The 15,398-nt window shown below is 50.9% G+C and overlaps 1 protein-coding gene across 1 annotated transcript; it reads right to left on the minus strand.

Moving 5' to 3' along the window:
• Positions 1 to 12,496: 12,496 nt before the first annotated feature.
• LOC147093357 (uncharacterized) lies at positions 12,497 to 13,809 on the minus strand. The gene has a single exon (XM_085974289.1). It carries the CDS (start codon positions 13,645 to 13,647, stop codon positions 12,610 to 12,612), a length of 1,038 nt encoding a protein of 345 aa, XP_085830415.1. The 5' UTR covers positions 13,648 to 13,809; the 3' UTR covers positions 12,497 to 12,609.
• Positions 13,810 to 15,398: the final 1,589 nt, after the last annotated feature.

Genomic DNA, 15,398 nt, shown 5'->3' on the forward strand with positions numbered 1-15,398 from the left:
AACATTATCCGCTTCACACACCCCGAGTGTGGGCCCCAGGCCCCATTATTAAAACACTCAACATTATCCGCTTCACACACACCCGGGCTGGGCCCCAAGCCCCATTATTAAAGCACTCAACATAATCCACTTCACACACACCCCGAGTGTGGCCTCAGGCCCCATTATTAAAGCACTCAACATTATCCGCTTCACACACATCCCGATTAAGGCCTCAGGCCCCATTATTAAACACTCAACATTATCCGCTTCACACACCCCGAGTGTGGGCCCCAGGCCCCATTATTAAAACACTCAACATTATCCGCTTCACACACACCCGGGCTGGGCCCCAAGCCCCATTATTAAAGCACTCAACATAATCCACTTCACACACACCCCGAGTGTGGCCTCAGGCCCCATTATTAAAGCACTCAACATTATCCGCTTCACACACATCCCGATTAAGGCCTCAGGCCCCATTATTAAAGCACTCAACATTATCCGCTTCACACACACCCGGGGTGGGCCTCAGGCCCCATTATTAAAACACTCAACATTATCCGCTTCACACACACCCCGAGTGTGGGCCCAGGCCCCATTATTAAAACACACAACATTATCCGCTTCACACACACCAGGGGTGGGCCCCAGGCCCCATTATTAAAACACACAACATTATCCGCTTCACACACACCCGAGTGCGGCCTCAGGCCCCATTATTAAAACACTCAACATTATCCACTTCACACACACCCCGAGTGTGGGCCCAGGCCCCATCATTAAAACACTCAACATTATCCGCTTCACACACACCCCGAGTGAGGCCCCAGGCCCCATTATTGAAACACTCAACATTATCCGCTTCACACACACCGCGAGTGCGGCCTCAGGCCCCATTATTAAAACACTCAACATTATCCGCTTCACACACACCCGGGGTGGGCCCCAGGCCCCATTATTAAAACACTCAACATTATCCGCTTCACACACACCCGGGGTGGGCCCCAGGCCCCATTATTAAAACACTCAACATTATCCGCTTCACACACACCCGGAGTGGACCCCAGGCCCCATTATTAAAACATTCAACATTATCCGCTTCACACACACCCTGGGTGGGCCCCAGGCCCCATTATTAAAACACTCACCATTGTCCGCTTCACACACACCCCGAGTGTGGCCTCAGGCCCCATTATTAAAACACACAACATTATCCGCTTCACACGCACCCGGGGTGGGCCCCAGGCCCCATTATTAAAACACTCAACATTATCCGCTTCACACACACCCCGAGTGTGGCCCCAGGCCCCATTATTAAAACACTCGACATTACCCACTTCACACACACCCGGGGTGGTGCCCAGGCCCCACTATTAAAACACTCACCATTGTCCGCTTCACACACACCCCGAGTGTGGCCCCAGGCCCCATTATTAAAACACACAACATTATCCGCTTCACACACACCCGGAGTGTGGCCCCAGGCCCCATTATTAAAACACTCAACATTATCCGCTTCACACACACCCCGAGTGTGGGCCCAGGCCCCATTATTAAAACACTCAACATTATCCGCTTCACACACACCCTGAGTGCAGCCCCAGGCCCCATTATTAAAACACACAACATTATGTGCTTCACACACACCCGTGGTGGGCCCCAGGCCCCATTATTAAAACACACAACATTATCCACTTCACACACACCCGAGTGCGGCCTCAGGCCCCATTATTAAAACACTCAACATTATCCACTTCACACACACCCCGAGTGTGGGCCCAGCCCCATTATTAAAACACTCAACATTATCCGCTTCACACACACCGCGAGTGCGGCCTCAGGCCCCCTTATTAAAACACTCAACATTATCCGCTTCACAAACACCCGGGGTGAGCCCCAGGCCCCATTATTAATACTCTCGACATTACCCGCTTCACACACACCCGGGGTGGGCCCCAGGCCCCGTTATTAAAACACTCGACATTATCCGCTTCACACACACCCCGAGTGTGGCCCCAGGCCCCATTATTAAAACACTCGACATTATCCGCTTCACACACACCCGGGGTGGGCCTCAGGCCCCATTATTAAACACTCAACATTATCCGATTCACACACACCCGGGGTGGGCCCCAGGCCCCATTATTAAAACACTCAACATTATCCGCTTCACACACCCCGAGTGTGGGCCCCAGGCCCCATTATTAAAACACTCAACATTATCCGCTTCACACACATCCCGATTAAGACCTCAGGCCCCATTATTAAACACTCAACATTATCCGCTTCACACACACCCGGGGTGGGCCTCAGGCCCCATTATTAAAACACTCAACATTATCCGCTTCACACGCACCCGGGGTGGGCCCCAGGCCCCATTATTAAAACACTCAACATAATCCACTTCACACATACCCCGAGTGAGGCCCCAGGCCCCATTATTAAAACACTCAACATTATCCGCTTCACACACACCCCGAGTGCGGCCCCAGGCCCCATTATTAAAACACTCAACATTATCCGCTTCACACACACCGCGAGTGCGGCCTCAGGCCCCCTTATTAAAACACTCAACATTATCCGCTTCACAAACACCCGGGGTGAGCCCCAGGCCCCATTATTAAAACACTCAACATTATCCGCTTCACACACACCCGGGGTGGGCCCCAGGCCCCATTATTAAAACACTCAACATTATCCGCTTCACACACACCCCGAGTGTGGCCCCAGGCCCCATTATTAAAACACTCAACATTATCCGCTTCACACACACCCCGAGTGTGGCCCCAGGCCCCATTATTAAACACTCAACATTATCCGCTTCACACACACCCCGAGTGCGGCCCCAGGCCCCATTATTAAAACACTCAACATTATCCGCTTCACACACACCCCGAGTGCGGCCCCAGGCCCCATTATTAAAACACTCAACATTATCCGCTTCACACACACCGCGAGTGCGGCCTCAGGCCCCCTTATTAAAACACTCAACATTATCCACTTCACAAACACCCGGGGTGAGCCCCAGGCCCCATTATTAAAACACTCAACATTATCCGCTTCACACACACCCGGGGTGGGCCCCAGGCCCCATTATTAAAACACTCAACATTATCCGCTTCACACACACCCCGAGTGTGGCCCCAGGCCCCATTATTAAAACACTCGACATTACCCACTTCACACACACCCGGGGTGCGCCCCAGGCCCCATTGCTAAAACACACAACATTATCCGCTTCACACACACCCGGAGTGTGGCCCCAGGCCCCATTATTAAAACACTCGACATTATCCGCTTCACACACACCCGGAGTGTGGCCCCAGGCCCCATTGTTAAAGCACACAACATTATCAGCTTCACACACACCCAGGGTGGGCCTCAGGCCCCATTATTAAAACACTCATCATTATCCGCTTCACACACACCCCGAGTGTGGCCCCAGGCCCCATTATTAAAACACTCAACATTATCCACTTCACACACACCGGTGTGGGCCCCAGGCCCCATTATTAAAGCATTCAACATAATCCGCTTCACACACATCCCGATTGAGGCCTCAGGCCCCATTATTAAAACACTGAACATTATCCGCTTCACACATACCCGGAGTGGGCCCCAGGCCCCATTATTATAACACTCAACATTATCCACTTCACACACACCGGTGTGGGCCCCAGGCCCCATTATTAAAGCATTCAACATAATCCACTTCACACACACCCCGAGTGTGGCCTCAGGCCCCATTATTAAAACACTCAACATTATCCGCTTCACACATACCCGGAGTGGGCCCCAGGCCCCATTATTAAAACACTGAACATTATCCGCTTCACACATACCCGGAGTGGGCCTCAGGCCCCATTATTAAAACACTGAACATTATCCGCTTCACACATACCCGGAGTGGGCCTCAGGCCCCATTATTAAAACACTGAACATTATCCGCTTCACACACACCCTGAGTGCGGCCCCAGGCCCCATTATTAAAACACTCATCATTATCCGCTTCACACACACCCCGAGTGTGGCCCCAGGCCCCATTATTAAAACACTCAACATTATCCGCTTCACACACACCGGTGTGGGCCCCAGGCCCCATTATTAAAGCATTCAACATAATCCACTTCACACACACCCCGAGTGTGGCCCCAGGCCCCATTATTAAAGCATTCAACATTATCCGCTTCACACACACCCCGAGTGTGGCCCCAGGCCCCATTATTAAAACACTCAACATTATCCGCTTCACACACACCCCGAGTGTGGGCCCAGGCCCCATTATTAAAACACTCAACATTATCTGCTTCACACACACCCCGAGTGTGGGCCCAGGCCCCATTATTAAAACACTCATCATTATCCGCTTCACACACACCAGGGGTGGGCCCCAGGCCCCATTATTAAAACACTCATCATTATCTGCTTCACACACACCCCGAGTGTGGGCCCAGGCCCCATTATTAAAACACTCATCATTATCCGCTTCACACACATCCCGATTGAGGCCCCAGGCCCCATTATTAAAACACTCAACATTAGACACTTCACACACACCCGGAGTGTGGCCCCAGGCCCCATTATTAAAACACTGAACATTAGACACTTCACACACACCCGGAGTGTGGCCCCAGGCCCCATTATTAAAACACTGAACATTATCCGCTTCACACACACCCGGGGTGGGCCCCAGGCCCCATTATTAAAACACTCAACATTATCCGCTTCACACACACCCGGGGTGGGCCTCCGGCACCATTATTAAAACACTCAACATTATCCGCTTCACACACATCCCGATTAAGGCCTCAGGCCCCATTATTAAACACTCAACATTATCCGCTTCACACACATCCCGATTAAGGCCCCAGGCCCCATTATTAAAACACTCAACATTATCCGCTACACGCACACCCCGAGTGTGGGCCCCAGGCCCCATTATTAAAACACTCAACATTATCCGCTTCACACACACCCGGGGTGGGCCTCAGGCCCCATTATTAAAACACTCAACATTATCCGCTTCACACACATCCCGAGTGAGGCCTCAGGCCCCATTATTAAAACACTCAACATTATCCGCTTCACACACATCCCGAGTGAGGCCTCAGGCCCCATTATTAAAACACTCAACATTATCCGCTTCACACACACCCGGGGTGGGCCCCAGGCCCCATTATTAAAACACTCAACATTATCCGCTTCACACACACTCGGGGTGGGCCTCAGGCCCCATTATTAAAACACTCAACATTATCCACTTCACACACACCCCGAGTGTGGGCCCAGGCCCCATTATTAAAACACTCAACATTATCCGCTTCACACACACCAGGGGTGGGCTCCAGGCCCCATTAATAAAAGACTCAACATTATCCGCTTCACACACACCCTGAGTGTGGCCCCAGGCCCCATTATTAAAACACTCAACATTATCCGCTTCACACACACCCGGGGTGGGCCCCAGGCCCCATTATTAAAACACTCAACATTATCCACTTCACACACACCCGGAGTGTGGCCCCAGGCCCCATTATTAAAACACTCAACATTATCCGCTTCACACACACCCCGAGTGTGGCCCCAGGCCCCATTATTAAAACACTGAACATTATCCACTTCACACACACCCGGGGTGGGCCCCAGACACCATTATTAAAACACTCAACATTATCCACTTCACACACACCCGGGGTGGGCCCCAGGCCCCATTATTAAAACACTCAACATTATCCACTTCACACACACCCCGAGTGTGGGCCCAGGCCCCATTATTAAAACACTCAACATTACCCACTTCACACACACCCCGAGTGTGGCCCCAGGCCCCATTATTAAAACACACAACATTATCCGCTTCACACACACCCGGAGTGTGGCCCCAGGCCCCATTATTAAAACACTCAACATTATCCGCTTCACACACACCCCGAGTGTGGGCCCAGGCCCCATTATTAAAACACTCAACATTATCTGCTTCACACACACCCGGAGTGGACCCCAGGCCCCATTATTAAAACACTCGACATTACCCACTTCACACACACCCCGAGTGTGGCCCCAGGCCCCATTATTAAAACACTCGACATTACCCACTTCACACACACCCGGGGTGCGCCCCAGGCCCCATTGCTAAAACACACAACATTATCCGCTTCACACACACCCGGGGTGGGCCACAGGCCTCATTACTAAAACACTCACCATTGTCCGCTTCACACACACCCCGAGTGTGGCCCCAGGCCCCATTATTAAAACACACAACATTATCCGCTTCACACACACCCGGAGTGTGGCCCCAGGCCCCATTATTAAAACACTCAACATTATCCACTTCACACATACCCCGAGTGAGGCCCCAGGCCCCATTATTAAAACACTCAACATTATCCGCTTCACACACACCCCGAGTGCGGCCCCAGGCCCCATTATTAAAACACTCAACATTATCCGCTTCACAAACACCCGGGGTGGGCCTCAGGCCCCATTATTAAAACACTCAACATTATCTGCTTCACACACACCCCGAGTGTGGCCCCAGGCCCCATTATTAAAACACTCAACATTAGCTGCTTCACACACACCCGGGGTGGGCCCCAGGCCCCATTATTAAAACACTCAACATTATCCACTTCACACACACACCCGGGGTGGGCCCAGGCCCCATTATTAAAACACTCAACATTATCCACTTCACACACACCCCGAGTGTGGGCCCAGGCCCCATTATTAAAACAATCAACATTATCCGCTTCACACACACCCGGGGTGGGCCCCAGGCCCCATTATTAAAACACTCAACATTATCCGCTTCACACACACCCGGGGTGGGCCCCAGGCCCCATTTTTAAAACACTCAACATTATCCACTTCACACACACCCCGAGTGTGGGCCCAGGCCCCATTATTAAAACACTCAACATTATCCACTTCACACACACCCCGAGTGTGGCCCCAGGCCCCATTATTAAAACACACAACATTACCCGCTTCACACACACCCGGAGTGTGGCCCCAGGCCCCATTATTAAAACACTCAACATTATCCACTTCACACACACCCCGAGTGTGGCCCCAGGCCCCATTATTAAAACACACAACATTATCCGCTTCACACACACCCGGAGTGTGGCCCCAGGCCCCATTGTTAAAGCACTCAACATTATCCACTTCACACACACCGGTGTGGGCCCCAGGCCCCATTATTAAAGCACTCAACATAATCCACTTCACACACACCCCGAGTGTGGCCTCAGGCCCCAGTATTAAAGCACTCAACATTATCCGCTTCACACACAGCCCGAGTGTGGGCCCCAGGCCCCATTATTAAAACACTGAACATTATCCACTTCACACACACCCGGGGTGGGCCCCAGGCCCCATTATTAAAACACTGAACATTACCCGCTTCACACACACCCGGAGTGTGGCCCCAGGCCCCCTTATTAAAACATTCAACATTATCCACTTCACACACACCCGGGGTGGGCCCCAGGCCCCATTATTAAAACATTCAACATTATCCGCTTCACACACATCCCGATTGAGGCCCCAGGCCCCATTATTAAAACACTCAACATTATCGGCTTCACACACACCCCGAGTGTGGGCCCAGGCCCCATTATTAAAACACTGAACATTATCCACTTCACACACACCCGGGGTGGGCCCCAGGCCCCATTATTAAAACACTGAACATTATCCACTTCACACACACCCGGGGTGGGGCCCCAGGCCCCATTATTAAAACACTTAACATTATCCGCTGCACACACACACACGGGGTGGGCCCCAGGCCCCATTATTAAAACACTCAACATTATCCGCTTCACACACACCCCGAGTGTGGCCCCAGGCCCCATTATTAAAACACTCAACATTATCCGCTTCACACACACCCGGGGTGGGCCCCAGGCCCCATTATTAAAACAAGCAACATTATCCGCTTCACACACACCCGGGGTGGGCCCCAGGCCCCATTATTAAAACAATCAACATTATCCGCTTCACACACACGGGGTGGGCCTCAGGCCCCATTATTAAAACACTCAACATAATCCGCTTCACACACACCCGGAGTGTGGCCCCAGGCCCCATTATTAAAACACTCAACATTATCCGCTTCACACACACCCCGAGTGCGGCCCCAGGCCCCATTATTAAAACACTCAACATTATCCGCTTCACACACACCCGGGGTGGGCCCCAGGCCCCATTATTAAAACACTCAACATTATCCGCTTCACACACACCCCGAGTGCGGCCCCAGGCCCCATTATTAAAACACTCAACATTATCCACTTCACACACACCCGGGGTGGGCCCCAGACACCATTATTAAAACACGCAACATTATCCACTTCACACACACCACGAGTGTGGCCCCAGGCCCCATTATTAAAACACTCAACATTATCCGCTTCACACACACCCGGGGTGGGCCCCAGGCCCCATTATTAAAACACTCAACATTATCCGCTTCACACACACCCGGGGTGGGCCCCAGGCCCCATTATTAAAACACTCAACATTATCCGCTTCACACACACCCCGAGTGTGGCCCCAGGCCCCATTATTAAAACACTCAACATTATCCGCTTCACACACACCCTGAGTGCAGCCCCAGGCCCCACTTTTAAAACACTCAACATTATCCGCTTCACACACCCGGGGTGGGCCCCAGGTCCCGTTATTAAAACACTCCATATTATCCACTTCACACACACCCGGGTTGGGCCCCAGGCCCCATTATTATAACACTCAACATTATCCGCTTCACACACACCCCGAGTGTGGCCCCAGACCCCACTTTTAAAACACTCAACATTATCCGCTTCACACACCCGGGGTGGGCCCCAGGCCCCGTTATTAAAACACTCAACATTATCCACTTCACACACACCCGGGGTGGGCCTCAGGCCCCATTATTAAAACACTCCATATTATCTGCTTCACACACACCCCGAGTGTGGGCCCAGGCCCCATTATTAAAACACTCAACATTATCCGCTTCACACACACCCCGAGTGCAGCCCCAGGCCCCATTATTAAAACACACAACATTATCCGCTTCACACACACGTGGGGTGGGCCCCAGGCCCCATTATTAAAACACTCAACATTATCCGCTTCACACACACCCGGGGTGGGCCTCAGGCCCCATTATTAAAACACTCCATATTATCCGCTTCACACACACCCGGGGTGGGCCCAGGCCCCATTATTAAAACACTCAACTTTATCCACTTCACACACACCCCAAGTGTGGCCCCAGGCCCCATTATTATAACACTCAACATTACCCACTTCACACACACCCCGAGTGATGTCCCAGGCCCCATTATTAAAACACTCAACATTATCCACTTCACACACACCCGGGGTGGGCCTCAGGCCCCATTATTAAAACACTCAACATTATCCGCTTCACACACCCGGGGTGGGCCTCAGGCCCCATTATTAAAACGCTCAACATTATCCGCTTCACACACACCCAGGGTGGGCCCCAGGCCCCCTTATTAAAACACTCAACATTATCCGCTTCACACACACCCCGAGTGCGGCCCCAGGCCCCATTATTAAAACACTCAATATTATCCGCTTCACACACACCCGAGTGCAGCCCCAGGCCCCATTATTAAAACACTCAACATTATCCACTTCACACACACCCCGAGTGTGGGCCCAGGCCCCATTATTATAACACTCAACATTACCCACTTCACACACACCCCGAGTGAGGTCCCAGGCCCCATTATTAAAACACTCAACATTATCCGCTCCACACACACCCGGGGTGGGCCCCAGGCCCCGTTATTAAAACACTCAACATTATCCACTTCACACACATCCCGAGTGAGGCCCCAGGCCCCATTATTAAAACACTCAACATTATCCACTTCACACACACCCGGGTTGGGCCCCAGGCCCCTTTATTAAAACACTCAACAATATCCATTTCACACACACCCGGGGTTGGCCTCAGGCCCCATTATTAAAACACTCAACATTATCCGCTTCGCACACACCAGGGGTGGGCCCCAGGCCCCATTATTAAAACACTCAACATTATCCGCTTCACACACACCCGGGGTGGGCCCCAGGCCCCATTATTAAAACACTCAACATTACCCGCTTCACACACACCCGGAGTGGGCCCCAGGCCCCATTATTAAAACACTCAACATTATCCGCTTCACACACACCCCGAGTGTGGCCCCAGGCCCCATTATTAAACACTCAACATTATCTGCTTCACACACACCCGGGGTGGGCCTCAGGCCCCATTATTAAAACACTCAACATTATCCGCTTCACAAACACTCGGGGTAGGCCTCAGGCCCCGAACAAGAGCCTCCGGGCCTGGTGTTTGCCCCGAGCGGGGCGGCAGCTGCGGGACTTTCTCCTTGTGACAGGCCCAGGTTAACGGCCACCATCTTGAGAGGCTCAGGGGCAGCAGGACGCATGCACAGCCCCCTTGGCCAGGAACCAGGAGGAGAGAATCTTGTCAATTTCTATCCTGGACTCTCAGTGATGGCTTTTGTAAACTCCTTTTACAGGCTGTGAGAAGGGCAGCATTTACAGACCGCAAACTCAGACCAGCAACAACAACTTACCTTTATATCGCACCTTTAAAATGTCACAGTAGTGCAGTCAGACAATAATCGACACACATACTTTGTTTGTGGTCCTGTGCACTGACACAAAGTTCCTTCACAACTGTAACAATTTTATTACGGTTGCTATGAAGACTGCGCTAACTCTGCTTGTACACCTGGTCTCCAAATGCTGCCGAGCTCAGCTCTCCATGTTTTTCCAGTGGCTGAAGGGTCTGCCCCAGGACTCAATATCCAGCCCCTCCACCACTGGTGCACTGTGTCTGCAGTGTGTACGGTCTACAAGATAACCATGGTCAGGCTGTGTGGAGTCAAAAGTCAGATCGCAACAAACTTCCCTTAACTCCAACCCTCTGATTTCTGTTTTGTAGCCAGCTTTCCATCCATTCTGCTGCCTGGCCCTTCACTCCACATGGCCTGACCTTGGTCATCTTGTCGATCTTACATACAGTTATGGATAGCAAGCTGGTCAAAAAACAGAAAACAGAGAGTAGAGATTGGGAATAGCTACTCAGACTGGCAAAAGGTGGGAAATGGTGTTCCACAGGGATTGGTGCTGGGACCACTTTTGTTCATGAACGATTTGGACTCGGGAATCAGAAGAACAATTTCAAAGTTTGTCAATTACACCAAATTGGGAGGTAGAGTTAATATTGAGGAAGACAAAATGCAAGAAGACATTAATAAATTTCAGAATGGGCATGCAATTGGCAAATGAATTTCACTATAGATCAGTGTGAGGTGGTGTGTTAATGAATTTCACTGTAGATCAGTGTGAAGTGGTGTGTTAATGAATTTCACTATAGATCAGTGTGAGGGGGTGTGTTAATGAATTTCACTATAGATCAGTGTGAGGTGGTGTGTTAATGAATTTCACTGTAGATCAGTGTGAGGTGGTGTGTTAATGAATGTCACTATAGATCAGTGTGAGGTGGTGTGTTAATGAATTTTATTATAGATCAGTATGAGGTGGTGTGTTAATGAATTTCACTATAGATCAGTGTGAGGTGGTGTGTTTTGGTGGGAAGAATAAGGAGGCCACTCACTACTTGGACAACAAGGGGGTGAAATTGGGTTCCTTTGTGCCTCCTGTGATATTCAGCGGGAGGTTAGTGGTGGTGGTAGCGCCCCGTGGCACTGCACCACCGGCAATGACATCATCGCCATGCAGGGCCCCGGTGTGCACAGTGTTAGGCCCCTCCCCTTTAATCAGGGAGGGATGTCTGCTATGACATGGTGCTATGTGCCGACGGGCGTGGCGCTGTTACACGAAACACCGTGAAATTCACTGGTAGCGCCTCAAGAGGGAGGGGAGCGCTTCCAGTAGCACCCCGCCTCCTGCTTGGGGCGCTACCACTGAATTTAATGCACAGGGGCGCTAACTTTTTCAGGGGGCTAAAATTAGCCCCGGTGACATTAGCGACCCAAAGGGGGCGCCACCGAATTTCCCCCTACGAGTCTAAATGGGCTTGAGGAGCAGAGGGATCCAGGGATATAGATACACAAATCACTAAAAGTAGCGACACACGTTAATAAAGCCATTAAAAGAAAAGCACTGGGGTACATTCCTAAAGGAGCCTTCTGTTCTATGCCTAGGAGCTCTGAACCATGGCAGAGAGCGGCTGGGACACATTTCTCACACGCCTCGAGATTAACCCGCACGGCGACTTTGCTGTCAGTGGAGAGAGATGAGAAAGACCAAAGTGCCGTTTGCCCATCTCAGTGTGGCCCTGAAAGACTGTGTCCAGGCTGGAGTTCTGTTCCCACCGTACGATCCTCCCCCAGATTGTCCTTTCTGAGCTCCAGCCAGGTGATGCTGAACACTCAGGTGGGAAAGACAAAAATCTATAATAATGTGTTTAAAACAAAGCTGATTTATTTGACATCTATCCAGAATATTAAACTCCAGCCCAGTTATAGGGGTTATTAACATCAGCAGAAACAAACCCCAACTGTCAGAATGAACATGGTTCGCCTGGATGTGATTAACAACAGAATCCAACCCCTGCAGTCACTTGTGAACTCGCTGGTGTTTCAGCAGGTTGGATGAATGAGTGAATCCCCTCCCATAGTCAGGGCAGGTGAACGGTCTCTCCCCAGTGTGAACTCGCTGGTGTGTCAGCAGGTTGGATGACTGAGTGAATCCCTTCCCACACACGGAGCAGGTGAACGGCCTCTCCCCAGTGTGAGTGCGCTGGTGTACAGTGAGGTCAGATGACTCTCTGAACCCAGTCCCACAGTGAGAGCACCTGAACGGTCTCTCGTCAGTGTGAACACGTTGATGGTACGTCAGATCCCAGGAACCTTTATAGCACTTCCCACAGTCCAGGCATTTAAAAGGTCTCTCATCAGTGTGAACTCGCTGGTGTGTCAGCAGGTGGGATGAATTAGTGAATCCCTTCCCACACTCAGAGCAGGTGAACGGCCTCTCCCCAGTGTGAGTGTGCTGGTGTGTCAGCAGGGTGGATGAACGAGTGAATCCCTTCCCACACACGGAGCAGGTGAACGGCCTCGCCCCAGTGTGAAGTCGCTGGTGTATCAGCAGGTTGGATGAATTAGTGAATCCCTTCCCACACTCAGAGCAGGTGAACGGCCTCTCCCCAGTGTGAACTCGCTGGTGTGTCTGAAGGTCAGATGACTGAGTGAAACCCTTCCCACACACAGGGCAGGTGAACGGTCTCTCCCCAGTGTGAACTCGCTGGTGTGTCAGCAGGTTGGATGACTGAGTGAATCCCTTCCCACACTCAGAGCAGGTGAACGGCCTCTCCCCGGTGTGAACACGCTGGTGTGTCTGAAGGTCAGATGACTGAGTGAATCCCTTCCCACACTCAGAGCAGGTGAATGGCCTCTCCCCAGTGTGAATGCGCTTGTGTCTCTGTAGGTTGGATGAATCAGTGAATCCCTTCCCACACTCAGAGCAGGTGAACGGCCTCTCCCCGGTGTGAATGTGCTTGTGTCTCGATAGGCCAAAGGGTTGGCTAAAGCCTTGTCCACACAGAGAACACGTGTACGGTTTCTCCCCGCTGTGAACGGTGCTTTTTGCTTCCATGTTCAGAGGCCGATGATATTCAGACCTGATGAGTCGAGTGACTGTCAGATCTTGACGTGATGTTTGGTTTGAGTTTCCTGTCTGTAAATCCTCCCCTTCTAATACCCTGTAAAATTAATATAAAACAGGGAGCGTGAGAGAGAACCCACAAGAAAACAAAGGCAGGTTGTGAAATTGAGCTCAATGAATCTGGTCAATTGTGGGGCCGGCACTAGAAAAAAGCGACCATGAAAGCTGCCGGATTGTCATAAAAACCCAACTGGTTCACTGATGTCCTTCAGGGAAGGGAACCCGCCACCTGGTCTGGGCCTACACAAGACTCTGGCCTCTATGGGAGGAGAGAGAGAGAGAGGTGGAGGCGGCGAAGTTAAGGAACTTTATACATCTGCAACTCGACCAGAACTTTGACAGAACATCCCAAACCCGCGACCTCCACCACCTAGAAGGACAAGGGCAGCTGTTGTATGGGAGCACCATCACCTCCAAGTTCCCCTCCAAGTCACACACCATCCTGACTCAGATATATTCATCGTTGCTGGGTCATAATCCTGGAACTCCTTACCGAACAACATTGTGGGAATACCTTCACCACACGGACTGCAGTAGTTCAAGAAGGTGACTCACCACCCCCTTCTCAACGGGAAACTGGGGATTGGCAATATTTGCTGCTCTTGCGAGCTACGCCCACATCCCAAGAATGAATTAAAACAAATCTGTAGATGTAAACTGGATTAAAAGCCTGTACAGAAATACTTGTTCCTAAAACAATACTCTTTTACATTGCACGGACAGTGTCTGTTTAACAACCTAATCTCCCCTAGAATCCACCTCCCTTGACATTCTCACGTTGGAAATTGTTGGGTCCTCCTGGGCTCAGAAGTATTGGGGGTTAAACCCAGCAGCTTCTCCTCCATCTCCACTCCAGCTCAAACTGAAACATACAAACACAGAAATATAGAAGTTAGGAGCAGGAGTAGGCTCTTCAGCCCCTCAAGCCTGCTCCGCCATTCAATGCGATCATGGCTGATTATCCTAATTCAGTACCCTGTCCCTGCCTTCTCCCCATACACCTAGATCCCTTTAGCTTTAAGAAATATATCCAACTCCTTCTTGAATATTATTTAATGTATTGGCCTCTACTGCCTTCTGTGGTAGAGAATTTCACAGGTTCACCACTCTCTGGGTGAAGAAATTCCTCCTCATTTCTGTCCTGAATGGCTTACCCCGTATCCTTAGACTGTGACCCCTGGTTCTGGATTCCCCGACCTTCGGGAACATCTTTCCTGCATCTAGTCTGTCCAGTCCTGTCAGAATTTTATAAGTTTCAATGAGATCCCCTCTTATTCTTCTAAACTCCAGTGAGTACAAGCCCAATCGTCCCAATCTCTCCTCATACGTCATTCCTGCCATCCCAGGTATCAGCCTGGTGAATCTTCATTGAACTCCTTCCACGGCAAGAAAATCCTTCCTCAGATAAGGCGACCAAAACTGCACACAATAAATACTCAAGATGTGGTCTCACCAAGGCCCTGCACAACTGCAGCAAGACATCTTTGTTCCTGTACTCGAACCCTCCCGCTTCGAAGGCCAACATACCATTTGCCTTCTTAACCGCCTGCAGCACCTGCATGCTTACCTTCAGCGACTGGTGCACAAGGACACCCAGGTCTCGTTGCACTTCCCCTTTTCCCAATCTATTGCCGTTCAGATAATAATCTGCCTTCCTGTTTTTGCCACCAAAGTGGATAACC

This window comes from Somniosus microcephalus, unplaced genomic scaffold (assembly GCF_052327205.1).
Source record: "Somniosus microcephalus isolate GS21.2 unplaced genomic scaffold, FLI_Smic_1.0 unresolved_chr1, whole genome shotgun sequence".
Classification (NCBI taxonomy): domain Eukaryota; kingdom Metazoa; phylum Chordata; class Chondrichthyes; order Squaliformes; family Somniosidae; genus Somniosus; species Somniosus microcephalus.

Coding starts and splice junctions, on each gene's coding strand:
- LOC147093357 (XM_085974289.1), bottom strand. CDS start 13,647: ATGGAAGCAAAAAGCACCGTTCACAGCGGGGAGAAACCGTACACGTGT.